Source organism: Mustela putorius, unplaced genomic scaffold, assembly GCF_011764305.1.
Source record: "Mustela putorius furo isolate JIRA1106 unplaced genomic scaffold, ASM1176430v1.1 tig00000765_pilon_pilon_pilon, whole genome shotgun sequence".
In the NCBI taxonomy this organism is placed as follows: Eukaryota; Metazoa; Chordata; class Mammalia; order Carnivora; family Mustelidae; genus Mustela; species Mustela putorius.
This window is the reverse complement of record NW_025421470.1, coordinates 1,900,158-1,924,429: the sequence shown is the minus strand read 5'-3', so window position 1 is coordinate 1,924,429 and position 24,272 is coordinate 1,900,158. Positions and strand designations below refer to the sequence as shown.

The 24,272-nt window shown below is 67.5% G+C and overlaps 1 protein-coding gene across 1 annotated transcript; it reads left to right on the top strand.

Annotated features, from left to right (window-relative positions):
* Nucleotides 1-576: 576 nt before the first annotated feature.
* Nucleotides 577-22,792, top strand: PFKL (phosphofructokinase, liver type). The gene is made up of 22 exons (XM_045084361.1): nt 577-875; nt 4,535-4,608; nt 7,284-7,361; nt 9,213-9,402; nt 9,984-10,149; nt 10,638-10,682; nt 10,918-11,026; nt 12,193-12,288; nt 13,117-13,209; nt 14,446-14,571; nt 15,296-15,360; nt 15,824-15,887; nt 16,971-17,117; nt 17,556-17,626; nt 18,083-18,170; nt 18,897-19,049; nt 20,569-20,733; nt 20,988-21,049; nt 21,277-21,388; nt 21,869-21,968; nt 22,063-22,168; nt 22,379-22,792. The coding sequence occupies exons 1-22, from the start codon at nt 791-793 to the stop codon at nt 22,524-22,526; spliced, it is 2,343 nt and encodes a 780-aa protein (XP_044940296.1). The 5' UTR covers nt 577-790; the 3' UTR covers nt 22,527-22,792.
* Nucleotides 22,793-24,272: the final 1,480 nt, after the last annotated feature.

Sequence of the window (24,272 nt, the reverse complement as noted above, 5' to 3'; positions counted from 1 at the left end):
TGCGCTCAGGAAATGCAATGTTCCCTGTGTGCCAAAACTCCTCGTGGCTAACTGGGCCTTTCCAATCGCCAGTCCTGGGTCAGGGCTCCTACAGGGTGGGTCCCCCCTTTGGGGGTCCCTACTCACAAGAGGGTAGGAAGGTGCCACCACGACTGACCCAGGGACCACGTAAGGTAGAGACCATTGTCCTGACGCCACAGGACGGTGTGCAAGTTTTCCAAGGGTCCCACGGATGTTCACTGAAGCAGGAATGAACGCGTGAAGCCTGGCTTGGCGCTTGCTCCCGGCACCCTAACTGAGCACCGCGGCTCTCCGCGGCCCCCGCTGAAGCCTGAAGGCCCTTCCTGGCTGCCTGAACAGGACGGAGGGGAACTTGGGCGCCTGCCACCAACTTCTTGAAAAGCAAAGTTAACGCAGACCGGGCCTAGACCTGCAAATACTTCGCAGGACCTGGCAGGGGACGGACGGTCTGTACGCGCTCGGAACGCTTGGCGGCAGGTGCGGTTGGCCCCCGGACTCGCGGCGCCGCCTGTGCGTCCGCCGCCGCGTTTCTAAATTGAAACAACGCGGCCGGGTCGCTCCGAGGTCGCAGAACCCCTCGCAGTGGCGGTGCCGCCCGGTGTCGTCCAAGCGGGGCCCGGAACCGCCTCGCGGCCGCCCTCTCCGCCCCTGCCCGCGCCCCCGGCCGGTGACCTCACACGTGGCGCGGGGCGGGGACAACGGCGCGGGGCGGGCCCGGCGACAGTGCGCGGCCCCGGCAGGAGCGAGCGCGGCCCGTCTCGGCGCCGCCATGGCCACCGTGGACCTGGAGAAGCTGCGAATGTCCGGGGCCGGCAAGGCCATCGGCGTGCTGACCAGCGGCGGAGATGCGCAAGGTGGGCCGGGGGCGCGGGCGCTTGGCCGGGCGGGGGGACACTGCGGGGGGGTCTGCCTGTCCCTCGGCCCCTCCCGGCGCCCCCGCCCCCCTCGGCCGCGATCCGGGGGGCGCGCGGCGGCCTGCGCTCCAGCCTGCGCCCCCGGTGCCGCTCATCCTGGCCCCGTGCGGGTCCCCCTGTCGGCGCCGGCGCCCTCCCGGCTCCCCGCCGGCGCGCTCGAGCAGCCGGCGGACGTGCCGCCCGCCACGACCTCCGCGCCCCGCCCCCGGCCGCCGGGGGTGTGTCTGCGCGGCCGCGGTGGCCCGGGACGCGCGCGGGTGGCGGCGTCACTCCGGCGCCCTCGCCCCACCCCCCGGCCGGCCGCCCGCCCCCCGCCCCTCTTGCCGGGCCGCACGTGCCAGGACCCCGTTTCCTGGAGCTCACGATGCGCGGAGGTGCCCGGGACTGGGCAGGTGCCCCACCCGCAGGCCCGGGAGCCCCGCTCTTCCTGGTTCGCACCCGCTACCCGGGCCGTCGTGCTTCCCCGAACCTCCGACGCTGCACCCCTTCCCTCTCCTCCTCCACCCCGGCTGGCGGGGCTGGGGCTGGCAGGCGCACCCAGAACAGCCCTTCTGTCTGGGGCCTCGCTGGATCGGGGGAGGTGCGCTGGGTGGGGTTTGGGGAATTTTCCGTGCTCAGACGTGCGCACTCCCTTTGTACAGGCGAAGCCAGCGGTCCGGGGGGGCCTGCTCCGTCGGGTGGGGGGGTTCCCCACGCAGGGGCTTGGTCTGGTCCTGAGTGCTGCTCTCCAGTGCCTCTGGCCTGGGGGGCCGCTGCGGCACCGGACTTGCTCAGCCCGCACAGCCCCACTGCACACCCTGACCCCTGCACCCTGCACCCCGGGGTGACCTCAGGTAACCGGAAGGGAGACCCCTGCAGGGATGGGCCGGGCCTGCCTCCTTCCAGATCAGGAAGCGCAGACACACCCCTCTGCTTCTCTCTCAGGCCCCCGGCTCCCCATTCCTCCTGGGCTCCCCATTCCTCCTCCGGAAGCAGGGAAGAGGTGGGAGGAGGAGCCCAGAAGGGTGGAGTTAGCCGCTGTCCGGTGCTGCCCTGCACAGGGGCCATCTTGCAATTTGCCCCCAGCCCTCTGGGCGTGGCCCGGCTGGGTGGGTGGAGGGTCCGGGAGGAAGGGCGCTGCCAGCCCGGACAGGTGGGCCACGTGAGAGCAGAGCCTGTGTGAGCGGCGGAGCTGTCTGATGCGGAGCCAGGGCAGCGGTGGCCTTGGAGGGAAGCTGCAGGGCCTAGCTGGTGTCCTGGGGGCCAGCAGTGGAGCCTTGTGGAGTGTAATTCCTGAACCCAGTCCGTGGGTGCAAGCCCTGGGCTGGCTCGCCCTCTTGCCAGCTCCGCCCCCACGATCTGGCCCAGATGGTGGGTTCTCGGTTTAGGGGTCCCAAAGGCCGAGCTCACAGGGACCTGGTGACGCGCGTGCCCGTGTAGGTGCCGGGCTGACAGCACTACGGGGAGTGGGGACTTTGGGGTGCACTTCCCGGATGCTACATTCTGCTGTTGTTGGAGTGCGGGAAAAGCACCTCCTCGTGCAGGGAGGGCCAGGCCCCGTCATGGTTGGGCCGTGACCTGCGTGCTGACTTGACCCAAGTGCGTCCCTTGGGGCCATGGTTTCGCCTTCTGGAAACGGGAAGGAGCGAGAGCATCCTTGGCTGGTGGAGGGAAGGTGGCAGGGGAGGACTTGGTGCCCAAGTAACGAGAAGACTAAGAAAGAGTGGGACCTGCCCCCCACTTCTCCCCCAGGTCCCCGCAGGCGGGACTTAGCTCTCGCCCACCCCGCTGCCTCCCACCGCGCGTCTTCTCAGCCCACAATTAAAGTTGTTCCCTGAGCCCAGTGTCACCGTGTGACCGCCACTTTCTCACACATTTGTTTTCTGAGGCCGAGGAGGAAAGATTGCGTGAGGACGCGGACCTCAGGCAGAGGTGTAGTTGCTGTCTCTGCACCCACTGCAGCGAGGGTCGAGGGTCCTAGGGGGCTCTGGCAGCTGCGGCTTTCTCGGCTTTCTCGGCTTTCTCGGGCTCGCTCTTGCTCTCCTGACCCCGCCCGGGGCCTGGGGCCTGTGGCTGCCGCCTAGGGTTTATTTTGAGAAAGAAAAGCAGATTAAAGGGAAGTCAAAAGGCTCTTTTAAGAAGCAGCTTACAGTGAGGTTGTGAACAAGGGAAGCCAGGCCTCGGCCGCGTGCCCCAGCAGCTGGCCCGGTGCCGTTCAGTCCTGCTCTGAAAATCACACCGGCCCGGAACGCGGTCTGCACCGGGAGCTGCACCGGGAGCAGGAGCTCGGGGCCGCCATTCTCCAGGGCCCCAGACAAGCGCACCGCAGGCTCGGGAGATGATCATGACTTCAGGGGTGGCCTGCCCGGTGGCACACACAGCTGGGGGCCACCAGAGAGACCTCCAGTCCCACGGTGGGCGTCGGTCCCTGGCCCTGCCCTCCCACCCCACAGCACCCCCTCCACCCCGTGCTCTCTGTCCTCACCTCCCGGGCCAGAGCTGGGGCTTGGACCTTGAGCTCACCGTGGGCCCAAAAGGACCTCGCCCTGAGTTGGGAGAGAGTGGAAAGCCTGGGCTGGTGTAGGTCTGGGGGCTGCGGTGGGGCAGGGGGGTTTCCTGCCGTCTCCTCTCCCTTGCCACCCCCCCCCCCCCCCCCCCCCCCCCCCCCCGGCTGGGAGCTGGGCTCCTGCCTCAGGGTCATTCTCTGCTTCTCCCCCTCGGGGGATCGTGAGACGCGATGATTCCTGTAGAAATAAGATTCTCTTGCTAAAGTCAAGAACATAAGTGGCCAGTGTGGCCAGCTCAGGTCCCGGGTGGCCTGTGTGCTCTGTCCCCCGCGATGTCTTGGGTGCCCCTGCCCCTGGAACCCCTGGCATTGGACCTCAGCTGTAGGACTCTTGGCTGCTGGGTGGGGACGAGGAGGGGTCAGGCTGCCACTGCCTTATCCGAGGGGCTCCCGCAGGCCCCCTGCCCTCCCTCTGGGACTCGGGCTTCTCCTCTGTAGAACGGGGATAGTGGGCAGCGTCCCGTCTGCTCTCCGGGGACCCCGTGCCGGGAGCCTGCACGTGGGCGGGGCTGTGTGCTGGGCTCCCGCTCAGGTGCTCCACGCAGCCTGTGACCTGCCCTGTCCCCCCGGGCCCTGCCTTCTAGGCTGCAGACCTGAGAGACTTGTGTAACCAGGGCATGGGCCTAGAGTCCTCACGTCGGGGCCCCAGGTGGAGCGCACATGCGGTGAGGGACCCTGGAAGCCATGTGCTCCTGCAGGACGCCGGAGCAAGAGGCCCTGCCTGCCTACCCCAGCTCAGGGGGACCAGAGGGCAGGGGCTCAGGGGTGTGGAGGGGGGTCTGCCGGGTGGCCTGTGTGGGAGTGGATGCGGCCATGAAGGGTCCAGAACGTTCACACTCACCTGGTCCCTGGCTTGGGTTCTGCTTTAACCCCAGGGGCCCCTTCTTTCTGATGCTCCGGAGCTCAGAGCCCGCCGGTGGTTCACCTGCGCCTGGCCAGCCCCCCCGCGGTGGGACCCCGAACTCCCAGCTCGGTGCCCCCCGAGACGCAGGGGGGTCCCGGGTCCCGACCTGTGTGTGCCTCCGCTGACGGGTGTTGCCCCAACCTCTCGCAGGTATGAACGCGGCTGTCAGAGCTGTGACGCGCATGGGCATTTACGTGGGAGCCAAAGTCTTCCTCATCTACGAGGTAAGGCGTGGGGTGGTTCTCGGACCCCCACGGGGGTCTGGGCCAGCTGTGCGCCGGGGCCAGCATGTCGGGGGGAGGACGGGCCCCTGACCATGGCTCACGGTTCAGAGCAGGGATGGGGCCGTGGAGGCCGGTCACGACATGATGGATGGGGAGGGGCTGGGCCCCGGCTCTGGGGTGCAGGTGTCGGGCCCACCCTGGGTGCTTGTGGGGAGGGCCGTGGCCCTTGAGGTGCAGGATGGGGGGAGTCTGGGGGGAGGCTGTGGCCCTCGGAGGCCCGGGACCTCATCCGCACTCGTCTTTCCAGCCCCGTCCTCGGACCCCGGCCCTCCTGCCCCCTTCAGCACGCAGGGGGCAGACGGTGTCCCGAGTCCCCGTAGTGACAGAGGAGCGCGCCGGCGCTCTCGCTCTGTCGTGTTCCGGCTGAGCGCTGCCCCTTCGCCTTGCCCCCACCCCACCCCCATCCCTGTCTCGGTTTGAGGCTCACCCTCCAGCCTGCGGGTGCTCACGGCCACACGGGGCACCGGCTCGCACACGGAATGTTGCCTTGTGGTTTTTGGCTGTTGTGTTACTTTGTTTTCACTTTTTACATAAACTGTAATGAGTTTCCTGGCCTCCCTCCCCTGCCTTTGGGCTGCTGGTGCGGATGTCTGGGGGTGTCTGAGTACGAGAACCAGCGAGCAGGTGGGCAGGCCTCCCTCTGCAGACCAGGCTGGCAGAGTCTCAGGAGCTGGGCGGTGGGGGGCCCACACCGGTAATGGTCTAGAACCTTCTAGGGGACAGGGAAGAGTCTCCAGGGACTGGCAGTTTCCATGGACAGGGAGGGCTGGGTCCTGCCCGGGCTCCCCGAGCCGGTATACATGGGACAGATGTGTCTTCCCTTCCGTGAGTGTGACCTCTGTTTCTTCGGCTAAGCGGGGATGTTTGGGCACATAAGCCCTTGCAACATGGTGAGTGATGGCACGTGTCACAGTCCCGAAACCCGGAAGGTCGGAATTGGCCCAGGAGCCAACACCGGACCTCAGGGCTCAGAGGTGACACAGGGAGCTGCGCAGGGCTGGGCCTGCGTGAGGGCTGGAGAGGGTGGAGGGTTGGGGGCAGAGGGGCAGGGCGACACAGTGGGTAGAGGTATGCAGAGACATTCTAGAAGTTTCCAAGGCTAGACTGACTCCAGCTGAGCGGCCCAGCCACAGCCGAGTCTCCGGGGACGCAGGGTGCACAGTGGGGCAGGGGCCGGCACCGAGCTTGGGCTCTGCGCCCAGTTCTGGGCTTCCGCGGGCGGGGAGCTGCCTGTTTGCGGCTGCCTGCCCCGGGCAGTGCTAGCTGTGGGTTTTCAGGTCGTTTTCTTGCTTTTTTTGGTACCTGGGTTGGGGGGGAGGGGCTGGCTTCTGTCCTAGAGGCAGAAAATTCCTGAGGGAGATGGGGGGAGGGGAGGGGGGGAAGGGGAGGGTCCTGACCTAACCTAAGTGGAAGAAAGCAGCCTGGTGGTCCCTCAGGTCCCCTTGTGGCCCTGAGAGCCTTGTCCAGTTCTGGTTCTTGGCTCCTGACCCCACCCCCGGCGCCAGGAGTGGGAGGCCCCGCAAGCCCAGGCGATGGACAGCAAGGGTGAACCCCGAGGGGAGGAGGCAGAGTGCGGAGCAGATACGCAGAGCCAAACTGGGCTCCCGCCCCAGGCAGGACAGTGGCTCATTCCCTGTGTCCCTGGTGGGGCCCAGAAGGCTGCAGGAAGGAAGCGGCCCTGCTCTCAGCGTGGTGGTGCCGTGTCTTTCCACTGTTCATCAACGCACATGACCTGTGTCCAGACCCTGTGAAAAAACCCTGCAGTTCGGGAGGGCTGGGCCGTGTGGCGGGGAAATGGGCAAGAAGCTGGAACCCACCTCCTCCCAGAGGCCGTCCAGGTAGCTGACGTCCCGGGGAATCCCAGGACAGCCACCGCAGGCACTGCCACACCATCGGAATGGAGCCTGGCATGGCCCAGCGCTGCGGGGGCAAGTGCCCGACCCCCGGCCTCTTCGCTGCTTGGCGGGGCGGTGGCCGTGAGCGCACAGGGTGGTGCAGCGACCCCGGAGCATCACTCGGACACAGCTAAGACCTGTGTGTGTCCCTAGCAGCAGCATTTGTAAACCTCGAGCTGGAGACCGCCCGCATGGCCCCCGTCGTGGACAGATCACAAGCCCATGGGACTGTGGGCTGACCAGGGCACAGCAGCGGCCACACACCCCTGCACGTGGCTTGTGGGCCTCTCAGACCCCGGGCTGAGCCAGACACAAGGAGCAGACCCTCGGGCTGTCTTTCGTGTGGCCTGTCGGTAGTCCTAGGAGGCAGGACAGCAGCGTCTTCGGTGGGAGGCTCCTGGGCATAGGGACGCTGGTTGCTGGGCCGGTTACATTTCTGGTCTCGGTGACTCGGCGCGCGTGGCCCCGGAGCTCCTCAAGCCGGCCACCTGCCCCAGAGCTCCTCAAGCCGGCCACCTCTGTCGCGTGTCCGTTCTGTAGGAAATAGGCTCGCCAACCCTGCAGAAGGTCTTCTGGAAGGGCCAGTGGGGGGCCCTGGGCTTGGGGAGCCTCGGCGGCCAGGACCTTCCAGTCAGATGGGGTCTGGGGAGGATGTTCCGGGCCCTGCTCCCTGCCGGCGGTGCTGTGCGCGCTGGGCTCATGCCTGTCCCCCGGTTCCAGGGCTATGAGGGCCTCGTGGAAGGCGGCGAGAACATCAAGCAGGCCAACTGGCTCAGCGTCTCCAACATCATTCAGCTGGTAAGGCTTGTGCGGGGCGGCCCCGTCGTGCCCAAGGGCGTGTGCTCTGTGCACACCCACACGTGCACACGTGCAGAAACGCACACGAACACCGTCCCGCAGCGGGCGGGCTCCAGGCTGACCTGGCCAGCGGCTGCTCCAGGGTGCTGGGGACAGGATGGCTCTGGAAGGTCCCTGCTCCGAGATCGCTCTGGGTCTTCAGCGAAGGGTGGGGAGGGAGGACAGGCCCCGCTGGGAAAGGTGTGCCACGGCCCCCAAGCGGCCTCTGCCACCCTCCAGCTCCGGCTCCTCATGCCAGGCTTCCCGGGCACCGAGGCAGCGGGCAAGCCGGCGTCTACAATGACACGGACAGAGCACCCCGCTTGGGCTGGGGGTCCTGAGCAGAGGTGGTCTTGGGACCTCGTCCGCCCCCAGAGCCGGGTTGTGTGGGCACTCGTCACCTGTTTGTCCTGCCAGTGGCAGATGCCTGTGTGCTCAGGTGGCAGGTGGCCGGCCATCGCGTGAGCCACCAGGCGGTCAGCAAGGGCGGTGGGGGGCCAAGAGCCAGACCCTGGTGCCGAGCGCGGCCCACCCCTCCTGCCCAGGGCGGGCGTTCCGATGGAGCTCGCTCCCCCAGGTGCCGTGGGGGCCACTTTGTCGTCCTTGTGGTGGTCAGTCCCTGGGGACGTGGATGAGCCTCCTTCTGGGGCTTCAGCAGACACCGGCCTCTGCCAGCCCGGCCGTGTCCTGGGCTGGGGCTGTGGCTTGGTCGTAGACCTTGTCCTCCACCCCAGGGGTCTAGGGAGGGCGTCCCGTAGGCCTTAGACCCCGATCGGGCCATTTACTCTGCCCTAACCCTGTGTGTGAGGACGCCCATGGCCTCTGCAGTCAAATGCTCTACCACTGAGCTATACCCCCTCCGCCCATGGCCTCTGTTCTGAGCGAGTGGCCCTGGGGACGGGGCTTTAGGCCGAGCACTAGGCTGGGCTTTGGAGCAACGTCGAAGATAAGGCAGGGGGAGGGGGAGCCCAGAGCACAGAGGCGGGGGCAGGGGGATCGAGGGAGGAGGCGACAGAGGGGCAGGACAGAGAAGGAGGGACAGGAGGGACAGGTGGGCAGAGGGCGCCAGAGGGGCTCCTGGGAGGAAAGCTGAGCATTTGCAGGCGCCGCTGGGAGGTGCTTTGCCATCCCCGTCTCTGCCGGAGGCACCCAGGGGGCAGAGGAAGGATTTGGTCTTTGCCCTCAGGGCAGTGCTGCTCCGCCAGCCCCTGTAAGTCTGGGGCCCAGGCCGGCCTGGTGGGTCTCACAAGCCCGTGGTAGGACACGGGGCACCCTGCTGTCCGGATCTGGCCGGAACACAGTGGGCTCGCAGGTGCGTGCCCTGAGCCACATCCCGGGGGTGCCCCTGACCCATGCCGGCCGGGGTTGCGCTGATGAAGACATGCTTTTGCAGCTGACGGAGCTCCTTGTGTTTGTGGCTGCGGTGTGTGTGCATGCGCGTCTGTGTGTCTGCGTCTCTGCGTGTGCACGTGTGTGTGCACACCTACATCTCTGCGTGTCTGTGCACGTGTGTGTGTGGTTGTGTGTGCACATCTGTGTCTCTGTGTGCGTCTGTGTATGCATGTGCGTGAGTCAGATTTCGGAGCCTTCCCTCCCCACCACCTTGAATGTGCGGAGCCTGGCATGTAGCTTGCTTCTCCGGCTCGTGAGAGCAGGGAGGACCCTGGGAGGTGGGGCCTCTGCCCTGGCTTCCAGAGAAGCCCTTGGACTCGTCCGTCTCTCCTGGTTCTGCGAGATCCAGCAACCCCTCGCTGCCTGTCCTGGGGTCCCCCGGGGTCCCCGCGCACCCCAAGGGCTGTGTCATCTGTGCAGGGCGGCACCATCATCGGCAGTGCGCGCTGCAAGGCCTTCACCACTCGGGAGGGCCGGCGGGCGGCGGCTTACAACCTGGTGCAGCGCGGCATCACCAACCTGTGCGTCATCGGCGGCGACGGCAGCCTCACGGGCGCCAACATCTTCCGCAACGAGTGGGGCAGCCTGCTGGAGGAGCTGGTGGCCGCAGGTGGGTCTGGGGCCCGGCACGGAGCGGCCGGGGTTGCGGGAACAGGCGGGGCGAGGCCATGAGGCCGTGAATCGGCGGGAGGTGTCTCGCCGCTGGCGGAGAGCGGTGGGCCCGGCGCAGCCCAAGGTCAGGGCATTGCAGGCCTTCTGGCCACTAGTGAGGACGTCCGTGTGTGAGCCCAAGGCCTCTGGGGACGCGGCGCTGGGGATCTGCAGGCAGCGCCTGTGCTTCTGGGCATGGACAGCCGTTTCCCGGTGACACCCTGGGCTGTGTGTACACGGCCTGTCCATAACTGATGCCCGGACGTGGGTTCTGGACCTTGTCAGCTTGAGGATGTGGAGCCCCAAGATTGCCGGTCCGATGTTGACTTACTTAGCCCTTCTGGGACCTGGAGAGCAGGGGTGCCGTCTCCTAGCCTCCCCGGGAGGCCTCGCAGGACCAGCCTCTGCCGTTCACCGCCACAGCCCTGCTGCAGGACCCGGGGACTAGGCGGGGGACCTGCGCGGGATGGGGGGCCCTGCGGCTGGGGGGCTGGGTGTGGGTGCCCCGGGGCCGGGGCCTCATGCTGGCCGCTCGCCCAGGCAAGATCTCGGAGAGCACGGCGCAGACGTACTCACACCTGAGCATCGCGGGGCTGGTGGGCTCCATCGACAACGACTTCTGCGGCACCGACATGACCATCGGCACAGACTCGGCCCTGCACCGCATCATGGAGGTCATCGACGCCATCACCACCACGGCCCAGAGGTGAGCGAGGCCGCGCACCCCCCCCCCTCGGGGCAGGCGGCTCCGGGGCTGAGGCTGCAGTTCTGCGGGGTCTGCAGGGGCCCCGGCTTTGCACGCGGTCTCTGTGAGGCTGCCTGGCGACCCTGGGGTGGGGTGCACCCCTCGGGGGCGTGCAGACTCCTGGCCAGGGACGGTCAGGCCCAGGGAAGGTGAGGGGCCCAGAGCAGTGAGGGCAGATCTGTGGAAACCAGCCCAGAGGCGGGTGAACTCAGGCATGGGTGGCCTTTAGGAAGAGACCCAGCCGCCCTGGGTGTGGGTCTGTCCTTGGGCTGCTTCTGAGTCAGCTGGGTCGCTGGGGCATTTCTAGGGGAGGGCTGGGGCAGTGGGCAGCGTGGCCGTGGGCAGCGTGGCCCTGCTCCCGTGCCCCGCGGCCGTTCTGCGGGGCCAGGCCGTGCACGCAGCTCACTGTGGCGCGTACGGACGCCTTCCACCCTGTTCTGTGTCCACAGCCACCAGAGGACCTTTGTGCTGGAGGTGATGGGACGGCACTGCGGGTAAGGGGGCTGCCGCCGTTCGCGGGGGACGGGCTGCCGGGGAGCAGGAGTCGGGGTGAGGCGCGTAGCAGGTGCTGGCTTCCTGCCCGAGGGGTGAGAGTTCGAGGCGTGAATAGTCCCGGTCTGGAGGCTGGATGAGGCTCCGAGCTGTACCTCCCCGGGCCCCGGAGTTTGGACCGTGGTGCTGGGCTACACCCGGCCACCCCCGGCAGCGCCCAACCCTCCGCTCTCCTAGGTACCTGGCCCTGGTGTCCGCCCTGGCCTCGGGGGCCGACTGGCTGTTCATCCCCGAGGCTCCACCTGAGGACGGCTGGGAGTACTTGATGTGTGAGCGGCTGGGTGAGGTGAGTGACTGTCCTGTCCCAGAGGGTCCTTCCACGAGCCCTGTGTCAGCACAGGACCGGTGTCCCCAGGGCGCGTCCCCGGGTAGAGAAGGCAGAGGATAAAGCTTGGGACACTGCGCCAGGCTCCGCTTTTTGGGGTCAGTGCTGACATGGGGAGGGAGTGGGTCACGGTCGTGCTGGCTTCCTGGGGGCCATGGCCACTGAGCCTGGGCCAGGGGAAGTGGCCTTCTGAAGATGGGTGGACAGGACACAGTGGGTGGACAGGACACAGTGACCCCAGCGGTGAGGCCCCAAGCAGGCTGTCGGGGCAGGAGAGGGCGGAGAGGCGGCTGGGGGCTGAGGCCTGGTTCGAGGAACAAGCGGAGTATTTGGGAGTATCTGGGCCCCTCGGGATGGAGTCGGGGTGCCGATGAGGAGCGGGTAGACCCTTGCCCTGTGGACGCCCAAGGTGTCCAACCTAGGTTGGCCCCTCAGCCAGCCCGGGGCTCAGTGGTGCCCAGGAGGGCCCCAGGGTGGGGAGGGCGCCTTCAGATCAAGGGGCTGTGGTCGGGACTTGAGGCGGGGGGACCCCTGAAGTAGAGCCGTGAAGTTCACACTCAGGCTGGGGCTGTGCCCCAGGGTGAGCACCGAGGCTGCCCAGGGGCATGGCCCTGTCTTCAGTTCCGTCACCCTCGGAGAGACGGGTGGGCCCGGGGCGGCGCTCCGTGTCCCTTCCCCACGGATGGGGGCGGCGTCCATCCTGTCCACTGCCCACGCTGCCCGCCACTGTGCTGCATCTCTGCCCAGTCCCAGTGAGGCCCCGGGCAGGGCCTGGCCAAAGGCCCATGTTCTGTCCGTGCGTGGAGTCCTTTCCTTCAGCGGGGCCCGTGGCCTTGACCCTGCGGAGTGGGGCTCAGTAGCATGGTCCCTGGCTGACCTTGGCCTCGGCTCCCTCACTGCAAACGCGGGGCCGGGCCTTTCCGGCTCCCGGCTCTGAGGGCGCCCCCCTCCCCTGCTGTCCCCAATCCCCCGCTCCCCAGCCTGTCCCCACCCCCAGGAGGGCCCCCACCCCGGCTGGTGTGGACTGCGGGCCCCGGAGCGTGGACCCCAGGGACGGCGTGGGTTGCTGCGGGTCGGGGGCCGGCGTCTGCGGGTGACGGCCGGGCCCCGGGGCCTCTCTGCTGCAGACGCGGAGCCGGGGGTCCCGACTCAACATCATCATCATCGCCGAGGGCGCCATCGACCGCCACGGGAAGCCCATCTCCTCCCGCTACGTGAAGGACGTGAGTTTTGGGGGGGGCTGGGTGACGTGGGCTGGGTGAGGCCTCGGTGGGGGTGGCCCCTTATCTCCAGTCCTCAAGGGCTCTAGCTGGGGCCCGCGGACAGAGGGTGCTTCCTTGTTCCCAACGATAGCCAGATGTGGGGCGGGCACGCCGGGGCTCCCTGAGTCGGCTGGCCCCCGAAGCCGAGGGGCCCCACATCTGCTGGGAGCACCCCCCCAGCTTCTTGTCTCCAATCAGAATGTGTTCCCTGCAGGGCAGGTCCACCCCCATCCCGGAGGCCAAGTCCTGGCCCCCAGCAACATCCCCGTGACCGGGCCCTTGCCCCTGCTGGCCCTTTGGTGACCGTGACCCCCACCGAGTGCAGGACTCAACAGCCAAAATACTGACTCTGGAGTGGGGAGGGGCTTCCGTATGACCTCCAGCCACCCGCTACACCCCACCCCAGGGCCCTGGTCCCCGGCCTCTTGAGTGGGCACAGGCCCCAGGAGCCTCTGTGCTCCCTTTCATGGGCCGTCCAGCTTCTGTGTCCCCACCGAGTCTGCGCTCAGGGCCCAGAGCCATTAGGCCTGGGGGATCCTGACCCAAGGGGCTAGACCATGGCCACAGGCTGCGGGGACACGGCCACGCACACCCACAAGGGAAACGCCGACGGTCACACGGCGGCTGTACACACAAACTCACACTGTGGGAACGGAGCTGGCACTGCGGGGACCCCGGGGGCATGGACACCCTGACATCCCTGAGGATGGGGAGCGGCGAGGACCGGGGCTGGGGGCCTGTGGGGCGGGCACTGACCCCGAGGACCCCCTCCTCTCTCCCGATGAGCAGCTGGTGGTCCAGAGGCTGGGCTTTGACACGCGTGTGACTGTGCTAGGCCACGTGCAGAGGGGAGGGACCCCTTCGGCGTTCGACCGCATCCTGGTAGGTGGGGCTGGGCTCTGGCCCTGGGTGTGTGCGGTGGGCGAGTGTGGTGGGCAGGGCCTAGCCGCTGCTGGTCTCAGGGACCGAGGCGTGGCCCCTCCGTTTCTCTCTGTGGCGAGCAATGTGGGCCTGGGGTCCCATCCCCACCCCATACCTCAGCAACCTTGGTGCCAGCCCCTCCGCGGTGGCCCTTGGCAGGTCTCTAGGAAGAGAGGGGGTGCACAGGGGCAAGGCGCACGGCTCAGCCCTGCTAGGGTCTGATGTCGGGTGGTCTAAGCCCGGCACCATCGCTCCTAGGGTCTGGGGGTGCAGAGGCCTGGACTGCGGCCTGAACGCCGTCGCTGTCCTGATCCCTGCTGGGTTCCCCGGTCCTCTGCCAAGTGGGAATCCTGTGCCACCAAATGGGGACAAGGGTCAGGGGCCCAGAAAGGCCCCATGGATGGTAAAGTGCCCACCTATGGGGGCTGGTCACCCTGGGCCTGGGGCCCGCGGCGAGCTGCACCTGCCTTCCCCGGGAGGCCCCGGTGTGGTGTCTCCCTGCCGCCACCCCCCAGTCAGTCCCACACGGAGCAGCGGGGACACTGACCCACCCGGCTGGGCGCTTTCTGCCCCCGCCCCCCGACCACGTGAGACTACAGGGGTGAGGTCAGGAGAGCCCCCTGAGGGTTTCCGGACGGCAGGGCTGCCCGTCCACCGAGCCTGGGGGCAGAGATGGGGACGGCTCCGGGTCTCCCCTCCACCCCGCAAGAGAACGGATGGGGCTGCCGGTGTGAGGGGCCGGTGGCAGACGTGAGACGCCTGGGTCAGTCTGGGGGCAGGTCGAGCAGCAGCATTTTGTGCTGCTCCTGAGCCCCTGCCCCCAGGGCCACCCCTGCACACCGCGGGTGGCACCGTCGGCGAAGAGCCCAAGCTCAGGGACCCCGATTCCCCCTAGTGAGCTGCCCCAGCTTCCGTCAGGCTGTGCCTGTCGGGGGGCCGAGCCTTCCTCGTAGGGCTGTCTGAGCCCCCAGAGGGGCTCTTGTGCGTGGTGGTTGCGTGAGGTCAGTTCCGGTACCACCTGTTCTAGAAGCTTCGACCATGTGTGTGTGTGTGTGTCGGGGGCAGGGCCCTGAGGCTGAGGGCGCAGAGACCTGGGGTGCATGGTGTGGGCCCAGAGCCGAGAAGGGTCATGTGCACATGGCTTGTTGGGGGGGTGGTGCCCCTGCTTGAGAGCCGCCCGCCCCTGTCCCCGCTCAGAGCAGCAAGATGGGCATGGAGGCTGTCATGGCGCTGCTGGAGGCCACGCCGGACACGCAGGCCTGCGTGGTCAGCCTGTCGGGGAACCAGTCCGTGCGGCTGCCCCTCATGGAGTGTGTGCAGGTGGTAAGTACTGGTCTGCCCGGGGCGGGCCGGGCGGGGAGGCCCAGGGAGATGCCCTGCTCTGCGCTGCCGGCCCCTTGCCCACAGCCCCCCGGTCCTCCCCGGGGCCTCTGAGGGGCCCCCACCCAGCGGGCCCAGGCCCAGGCCCCTCCCCACCCCGTCGCCCTCGGGGTCCTGCTGCTGCTGTTACCTGCGGCCCCCTCCTGTCCTGGCCGCAGTCCTCGGGTTGGAGAGGGGGGCGGGAGCATGTCCCCGAGGTGGGACGAGCCCGAGAGAGGAATGGGAGCTGCAGAGCAGGGGTGGCGGGTCGCGAGTCTCCTGGAGCTTCGTCCCTGGCCTGACCTGGGCTGGGCAGGGGAGGGGTTTGAGGTAGGCTGGCAGTGGGGGCAGTGGGTGGCCAGAGCCACTGTGTGAACTCTGCAGACGTTGGGGGGACACTTGGCGAGGCTCGGGGGGGGCAGAGGGAGTGGGGACGCTGGCCCTGGTCTGCAGGTGGCAGGAGAGTCCCGGGGGCCTGGCGGGGCCCCAGGGAGCTGAGGGACGGGGAAGACCTGGGGGCCACCCGGTCTCAGCCGGCTCTCCCGACTGCGGCCTTGACAGTGACCGTGGCCCGGCAGGTGCAGGACAGGCCACCGAGTGGGGCGGGCACCGTGTGTGTGTGCGCGTGTGTGTGTGCGTGTGCGTGTGCGCCAGCCTCCTCCAGCCTGTGCTTCTTGTCCCCGTTAAGACAAAGGAGGTGCAAAAGGCCATGGACGAGAAGAGGTTCGACGAGGCCATCCAGCTCCGCGGCAGGTGAGGGCCTCGCGGGGCCTGGAGCCGGAGTGGCTGTCTGGTCGCCGGGCCCACCGTGCACCCCTGCATGGCTCGCACATGGCTGTGCCTGCAGAGGTGAAGCTGCGCATCTCTCCCGAGACTTCCTGCTGAGCGTGTGGCCAAGCATTGTGGAGTGGAACAGCAGGAACGGGGGCTCAGCGGTCCCTGTGACTGGGAAGCAGACAGGCCGTGGGGTGGACGGGAGCTGCCTGCAGGGCAGAGGAGAGAGGGCGGCCCGGGTGGGGTCTGTCCATAGAAGGAGGTGGTGGGGGCAGGCCTGGAGGGGCTGGGGGGAACTGGACCTTTAGCTCTGACTTCCCTGGCCGCGCCTCCTGCCGGCTCCGAGCTGCCCACCCGCCCGGCTGGGTGCAGGGCGCTTGCTTGGCTGAGGGGTGAGGCCGAGGGCTGCGGGCTGCACGGCGCAGACTGGCTTCCTTTGCAGGAGCTTTGAGAACAACTGGAACATTTACAAGCTGCTTGCGCACCAGAAACTCTCCAAAGAGAAGGTGAGGTCACTCACCGCCGCCGCTTCCGCGAGCCTGGCCCGCTGCTGGGGTCTGCCCCGGCTCTGCCTGTGGGTTGGGGTCCACCCTGGGGGCCCGTGTGCCCACGCCTGTCTGGGTTCTGAGCTGTGAGCCGAGAGGCTTGACCATCAGGTCCCAGACAGCCGGTGTCTGGGCCTGGAGGTGACCTTGGCCGCTTGCTTAGCCAACAGCTGAAGGAAGTTAAGTCAGGTCCGGGGGTTTAAGTCAGGACAGAAGGAATCTAAAATAGCTAATAGTCTCATGGCGTGGGCTTTCTCCAAAACATGTTCTGATGCCCCGGGGACGAGGAAGGGGTCCCGTGGAGACCGTCCTAGACCACAGGATCCCGGCCCCCATTCGTCCCGGGTCTGGTCAGGGAGGGATCGGCCGCACCTGCGCGCCAGCCGAGTGGTCTCCCCGCCTGGAACCGCTGCAGGGGGACCGAGTCTGGGCGGCAGGGCTGTGTTGCCAGGACCTACGAGAGCCACGCTGCCTGGAGAGCTGCTGGCCGGCCACACGTGGCCATGGAGCACTAGGGACGCGGTGCCCGGTGGGGTGGGCTGTGTGTGCCTGGCATGTGCCAGACTCCGAGCACACGGTCAGGAAGCTGGCCGCTGGGAGTTGGTTGAGGTGACATTGGTTCGTCAGGTTAAGCCAACCGTGCTCCTAAAGCTAGTGTCACCTGCTTCTTTGCACTTTTAACGTGGCTCCTGGAAAACTTCCGTGACATCCGTGGCTGCCTTTGCTGTGCATCTGTGCTGCTCGCCCTGCGCATGGGGCACCGGCTGCCCTGAGCCCAGAGTGGGGGGTGATGGCTGGAAGCTTCTAGATAGGCTCTGATGCCGGCTGGCGCCTGCACTGCTGTCCCCCACTGCCGCGCTTGGCTGGGAGCCCCCACTGTCCCACGGAAGCCGGTAGCTGCGGTCCGGCGGGTCCCCTCACCACGCTGGGTCTGGCCCTGAGGCTTGCGAGACCCGGGCCCGGCGCTCTTGCTGACCTCTGTCTGGCTCCGCCAGTTCCTTCCCAGCCCTGTGCTCACCTTCTTGTCCCCTCTCCTTCTCGAAGACCAACTTCTCTCTGGCCATCCTGAACGTGGGCGCCCCGGCGGCCGGCATGAACGCGGCGGTGCGCTCGGCCGTGCGGTCCGGCATCTCCCAGGGCCACACGGTGTACGTCGTGCACGATGGCTTTGAGGGACTGGCCAAGGGTCAGGTAGGTGTGGCCGTGCGGGCGCGGTGGCATGTGTGGGAGTCGTGTGACCGCCCCCAGCTTGCTCACAGAGAACAAGGACTGTGCCTTTCGAACAAGGCACAAAGTCAGGGTGATGGCCCCGGTCGGGTCCCTGAAGAAGGCAGCGGGGAAGGTCCTCGGGAGAGGGTTAGCTCCCCCGGTGGGGCCCCAGACCGCGTCTGGTCCTCGGGAGAGGGTTAGCTCCCCCGGTGGGGCCCCAGACCGCGTCTGGTCCTCGGGAGAGGGTTAGCTCCCTCGGTGGGGCCCCAGACCACGTCTGGCCTGCAGTGCCCTACTCAGTGCCCGGCACAGCCCGCTGGTCCCGCGTGGATGGGCTCGCACTGAGCATGGGCCCGTCGCCTGAGGAGGAAGGGTGCCCGGCCTGTCCCCTGAGGCTGCACCTCCCCCGCTTCCCCGCAGGTGCAAGAAGTGAGTTGGCACGACGTGGCCGGCTGGCTGGGCCGGGGCGGCTCCATGCTGGGGACCAAGAGGTGAGCTGCTGGCTGAGGGCCCGGGCTCCCTGGCCACCGTGGGCAGCTGGGGGAGGGAAACACAGGTGGCTGCAAGGGGACGCTCGCCCCGTGGCCGGGAACTGAGTCCCGACTTCTGGCTGGTGGACCTCCTGCCTGCCCCTTCGTGGCTGAGAGCTGACCGAGGTCACCTGTGCAGGGAGAGCTGCCCGGGTGGCCCTGCGCCTGTGGAGGACATCCCGTCGGGCAGGAAGTGGGCTCCGGGGGGCGGGAGACGAGGGCCGCCCCTCCCCCCCAGCAGGGGCTCGGGCCTCTTTGTCCCACTGTGGGCCCCGCACGTCCCCGGTGCCGAGCCTCTTCCCCCTCCAACTGGGGACACAGCATGTCGCCCGCGGTCGCCCGTGGCCGGCTGCCGTGTTGGCGGGTCCTCGTAGCCTGCGTGTGGTGCCATGTTCATCTGGTTTTCGTGCGCCGCAGGACGCTGCCCAAGAGCTACCTGGAGAAGATCGTGGAGAACATCCGCGCCCACAACATCCACGCCCTGCTGGTCATCGGCGGCTTCGAGGTGAGGGCCGCGGCGGGGCACCAGCTCGGGGCGGGGACGCCGGAGGGTCGTTCCTGCCGGAAGCCCCGCGTGCGGGGAAGTCCAAGGGCCAGCCGCACGCACGGGGCCACGGGCACGGGGTTCAGTGTTGGCTTCACGATGTGCAGATTGACGCGGGCACCGGGTGCTGGTTGGGGGGGGCGGGCGGGGGACGGAGGGGAGCGGCAGGGGAGGCGCAGCAGCTCCTGGTCGGGGGGCGGCCCGGGGTGCCGAGCCCCATGGCCCCCTCTCCTGTTCCCCCTCCCTGCTGTGGCCTTGCCCCGCCTGTGAGCTGGGGTCCCTTGTGCAGCTCCCGGACGGGGTTCTGAGCATCTCAGCTGCCCGCTGGGGGGACCCGGTGCTCAGGCTCCCTGTAAACGACGCCTGTCTTGCCCTTTCCCGGAGCGGCCCCAGTCCCCTGCCACCGGCACCAGGTGGATGGGGCCACAGCAGGGCGGGTACCTTCTTCCTGTCCTTGGAGTCCAGCTTCCCCGGCTGACGGCCGCACAGCTGGCTGGGTGGGGTGCGCCTGGTCGCGGCCCTGGGGGAGGGAGCAGGTGGGTGCCGCACCCCCATCCCAGGCACACGGTGGGTCAGCTGGGTGGGAGGGGCGGGGACGCCCGGCCTGGGAGCCCACCTGCCCCTTGCGGCCGCAGCCTAGCCTCACGGGCATCCCTGAGCCCCTGGCGCCCGCCCGTGCACCCCCAGGCCTACGAGGGCGTGCTGCAGCTGGTGGAGGCCCGCGGGCGCTACGAGGAGCTGTGCATTGTCATGTGCGTGGTCCCCGCCACCATCAGCAACAACGTCCCTGGCACCGACTTCAGCCTGGGCTCCGACACCGCGGTCAACGCTGCCATGGAGGTAGGACGCTGCCTCCCCCCATCCCCCGCGTGGGTGGGACGCAGGAGGACACGGCGTGGCCCTGGGAGGGAGGGGCGGCAGGAAGGAAGGCCTCGTGGGTGGCCCGCAGGTCTGTGGGCGGGGCTGATGCCCGTGTGCAGGGGGCCGTGGTCCTGTCCCGTGAGCAGCCACACGTGGGTGTGGGAGAGTCCAGGCCCCTGGTTGGGATGTGGGAGGGTGTGTGCCTGCCCGGAGCTCCGTGGGGGCCTCCCCGGGACTCTCACCCCATCCATGACCCTCCGTGAACCCGCTGGGGTCAGCACCTGTATGTGGGGGCGTCTTGGGCTGAGCCGAGCGGCTCCTGTGTGATACTACAGTCAGGAGAAGAGAGAACAAACGAGTCTACAGGGTCCGCTGACCCGGGGAGCCCACGATCTTCACCTCACACCCTGCCATCTCTCCGCCGTGGGCTGCCCGCGGCTCCTTACCAGCACCTGACACGGTCCTGTTTTCTTTGCCTCGATGACGGCAAGAATGGCATTCTGTTTATTTTTTTTTTTTTTTTTTTTTTTTTTTAAAGATTTTATTTATTTATTTGACAGAGAGAAATCACAAGTAGATGGAGAGGCAGGCAGAGAGAGAGAGAGAGGGAACAGGCTCCCTGCTGAGCAGAGAGCCTGATGCGGGACTCGATCCCAAGACCCTGAGATCATGACCTGAGCCGAAGGCAGCGGCTTAACCCACTGAGCCACTCAGGCGCCCGAATGGCATTCTGTTTAATTTAGAGCTCTGATTTCGGGTGAAGAACTTTTTTCTCTGTTTATTACCCGTTGGAAGATTTTATGGAAAAATTCCCTTTTCCTGTTTTTTGCCCGTTTTTCTCTTGCTGAGTTTTTTATTTGTAATTGCTCTTTACATATGTAGGCTATCGATTCTTTGCCAAACATGAGAGCATTTTCCTCCACTTTGCTGGTTATCTCTTACTTGGGGTTGAAGCTCGTGGTTCAGCCCCCAGTCACCTGCTGGTCTCTTACTTGGGGTTGAAGCTCGTGGTTCACCTGCTGGTTTCTCTTTTCTCAGATTTTTAATGTTACAATTTCCTTTTCAAACTCTGAAACTTTTGGGTAAGAATTATCCTATGTCACATCGTTGTTGGCACCTACAGAATGTGGGCATCGTAGGTCCCCTGTTCCCACAATCCTGTGGCGGCTGGGGTGCGGGCCCCCTGTTCCCGTGACCCCACGGTTCCGCTGACCGCTAAGCAAGGGAAGGCCGGGTGTTTCCCAGGCCCAACGTCAGAGCCTTTTAGCCGCACCCTGGCCTGCACCCAGCAGGTGCTGCTGACTCTCCTGTCTCCCTGCGGGCACAGTGGCCCTGGCTGAGGACCCTGCTTCAGATGGCCCTGTGGAGAGTGTGTGGGAAGGCTGTGACCCCCGGGCACGGCGGGGCACGGGGCCATCCTGGCTTCCGACCCTCCACAGTGCACTCTGGGGAGCGCCCTGGGGCCCCGGGGAAGGCCCTGACCGCCTCCGTCCTCCAGAGCTGTGACCGCATCAAGCAGTCGGCCTCGGGGACCAAGCGCCGCGTGTTCATCGTGGAGACCATGGGCGGCTACTGCGGCTACCTGGCCACGGTGACCGGCATCGCGGTGGGAGCCGACGCTGCCTATGTCTTCGAGGATCCTTTCAACATCCAAGACTTGAAAGTGAGCTGAGCCCCCAGCCCATCTCCCGCAGCGGACCCCGCAGTGGGGCTGGGTGGGGTTCTGCAGACCCACGCAGCCCCCCTCACCCTGGGTCTACTCTGTGGCCGCCGTGGCCTCCTGGCCCAGCCCTGTCCCTGGGGCCCTGCCAGCAGCTGCAGGCCTCCCCACGGCCCCGGTCACACAAGCTCCAGGACGGTCCCCGGCCACACGGCGGCCGACTCCCTGCTCACCCTTCACGTCCCCCGTCTGCTCAGGCCAACGTGGAGCACATGACGGAGAAGATGAAGACCGACATCCAGCGGGGCCTCGTGCTGCGGTGAGGCTGCTGCGGGCGGGGGTCTGGGCGGGAGGGGGTCTGCCCGAGCCACGGTGGGCTTCGCGACGGGGCTGTGGAGGGGCCGCTGGGCAGAGCCGGGCCGGACGGGCCTCGCCGGGGGCGCCGTGCCCTCTCCCAGAACTGGTCTGTGGCCCGGCAGGGGGTCAGTGTCTGGGACCAGACCCCGGCCGCCTCCCACGTAACTCGGGCCGGGCCCCTCCTTCCAGAAACGAGAAGTGCCACGAACACTACACCACCGAGTTTCTGTACAACCTGTACTCCTCGGAGGGCAAGGGCGTGTTTGACTGTAGGACCAACGTTCTGGGCCACCTGCAGCAGGTACGGCCGCGGCTCCGGGCTCGGCCTCCTCCCGGGGGCATGGCAGGGTGCGGGCCCTTCCTTGTTCACAGCCTCACGCGGCGCCCTGGTCGCAGGCCACGGGCCGCTTCCCGCGCGTGCCCGGATCCCTCGGTGCAGTGAGGGGGGCGAGGCGCCTGTCCCCCGAGTCCTTAGTGCTGAGAAGGGGCCGGCCCGGTCCCCTCCCTCCGGGGGGCCTGCCAGCAGCCCGAGCTGTGGGTTCTCAGCCCACGTGGGGGCCCCCCTCTCCGGGGGTCTACGCACTCGCCGGGGGTGGGCCCCCAAAGGCCGCCCAGCTGGGGGAGCCCGCCAGCCCCTGGAGGTGGTTCTCGGGCCGGATTCGGGGTGGAGAACGAGGGAGCGGATGGGAAATGGGGTGCGGCGTGGTGGGGCTCCCCTGGCGTCACGGTGGGGCCGGGCTGCTGGCAGTGCCCACCTGTCTCGTCCCCGCTGCGTTTCCAGGGCGGGGCCCCGACCCCCTTTGACCGGAACTATGGGACCAAGCTTGGGGTGAAGGCCATGCTCTGGATGTCGGAGAAGCTGCGGGCCGTCTACCGCAATGGTGCGTGGCGGGACGGGGTGGCGGCCCTGGGCCCGACCTTGCCCTCTGCCAGGACCCAGGGTTCAGGGCCACCAACCAGAGCCTGTGTCCCCAGGGCGGGTGTTTGCCAACGCCCCGGACTCGGCCTGCGTCATCGGCCTGCGGAAGAAGGCGGTGGCCTTCAGCCCCGTCACCGAGCTCAAGAAGGACACGGACTTTGAGTGAGCGCCTCAGAGACAGCGGGGGGCGGCCCTGACCCCGCAGGTGGCCCCGTCCCCGTGCCCGGGACCACCCCTGTGCCCCCCTTGCCCAGCCGGCCTGTCCCGGGAGCAGATGCGGGAGGGATGGGGGCGGCCATGCTCTGGGGCCGGGTCCCGCGGGGGCTGCCGTCCTGCTGTGGCCCCTGAGCCCCGCCCCCCGCCCCCCTGCAGGCACCGCATGCCCCGGGAGCAGTGGTGGCTGAACCTGCGGCTGATGCTGAAGATGCTGGCCCACTACCGCATCAGCATGGCCGACTACGTGTCCGGGGAGCTGGAGCACGTCACCCGCCGCAGCCTCAGCATCGACAAGGGCTTCTGAGGCCGCCTGTCCTCCCTCCCGGGAGCCTGCGGGCGGCGGCGGGCGGGGGCTGCAGCCTTCTTGGTCCTGGCTGTGCCCCTGCTGTCCGCCAGGCTCTCTGATAGCACTGAGGCCCCTGGATGCCCACCTTCTGGTCTAGGGGGGCGTGGGGGCACCCGTGCGGGGTCACCGCTCCCCGTGGGCCTCGCTGGGCCAGCTGTGTGCGCTGGGCACCATGCAGCGCAGAGCTTGCCACTTTTTCTAGAAATAAAATCCCCCTGACTGTGGAGTGCGGCCGGTCTCTGGGGAGCGGGCCCTGTGGAACCTTCCGGGAGGGTGGGCGTCTGGTGTGGGAGTCCCCAGCCTGTGCACACAGGCCTGGCCTCCCCCAGTCCGGGAAGGGTTTCTGAGCCTGGGTCCGGGCCCTGAGTCTGACCTGGGACAGTCGCCCCCACTGCCTAGACTGGGGTTTCAGAAACAGCCCGAGGTCCTGGGGCAAGCGGCTGATCTGGGAGAGCCCCACAGGGAGACCCTGGGGCCTGGGGGACAGGGGAGGCTGTCAGAAATGTCACGGGGAGCCGAGGGCCCATCCACCACGAGCTCAGGGAACAGCATGGAGCCTTGCTGTCCAGTGTGCTGCACCAGGGTCCCCAGGAGGCTGAGCTGGCTCTCGGGGGCACCCCTGTCCCTCCTGAGCTTGCTGCACAACCACTTCTGTTCACCGCATTTGCGGGGACACAGGGCCGGGCTGCTCCTGGTCCGCACTCTTGTCCTCAGCACCTGCAGAGTCTCGGGGACGGGGTGCTGGACCCATGAGGTTTTGTGGGGGAGCCCTTGGCCTTAGGGGGTCATAGGCCACATCGGGGGCTCCTGGCGGGGGGGTTCTCCTGATTGAGCCTAGGGACCAGACTGGGGCCCTCTGTCCCTCCAGCTGTCTTCACGTCCCCAAGACTTTGGCAGGATGCCTTGGTCACTCCGGGAGCAGCAGGCTTGGTGGGGGCCAGGCCGGGGGACCATGCCCTCCTCACTGGGGGGGGGTGGGGGCTGAGCCTAAAAGCCTTCAGGTCTACTCTGCCTCTGATGAGCGTGGGCGCTCCTGGGGCAGGCCGAGGAGGGGACAGTTCCCCAAGGAAGGGTCCCAAGTGTCTGACCCTCGAGAGACCAGGGACCAGTTCCTGGGTCCCAGAAACTTGAGTATGCCCCTGCATGAGTGCGTGTGTGCACCTCTGTGGCTGCACACATGAGCACGTGTGTGCCTGCGTGCATACGTAGGCATGTGAGTGTGCGCGTGTAACTGTGTGTGCGTGTCTGGACGCACGTGTGCACGTGGGCTGTGTCTGCACAGGTGAGTGCACACGTGCGTGCCTACGCGTATGCGTGGGGAGACTGCAGCTCAGAGCTGTGCGTCTGGGCTGGGCCCCCACTGTCCCGACACCCCCTCCCTGCAGCCAGGCCCTGCTCCTCAAGCAAAGGGGGGGCTCCCCATCCTGGAGGAGGCCCCGGAGGCCTGGCTGTCCTGGGGCCATCGCAGATTGCGGAGCCGGCGCTGGACCCCAGGCTCAGTGGGCTCTGCCCTCCAGCTGGTCTTCGAGGACACTGTATGGGGCCCCCGAAGGTGCCAAAAGCTGGGGTGGTACCAGTCACCTGGCCATAGAGCACTGAGTGTGTCCTCTGCACTGCGCCCAAGGGTCAGGGGCTTGCCACGTGGGGGGCCTCAGCCCAGGGCAGGGCTGCTCTGGCGGATGCGAGATCCCAGGAAGTGGCTTC

Bases quoted from the DNA above. Each gene is read 5' to 3' on its own strand.
- PFKL (XM_045084361.1), top strand. From the start codon at position 791: ATGGCCACCGTGGACCTGGAGAAGCTGCGAATGTCCGGGGCCGGCAAG. The intron at 7,362-9,212 runs GTAAGGCTTGTG...TCATCTGTGCAG, and splicing joins TCTCCAACATCATTCAGCTG to GGCGGCACCATCATCGGCAG. The intron at 9,403-9,983 runs GTGGGTCTGGGG...CCGCTCGCCCAG, and splicing joins GGAGGAGCTGGTGGCCGCAG to GCAAGATCTCGGAGAGCACG.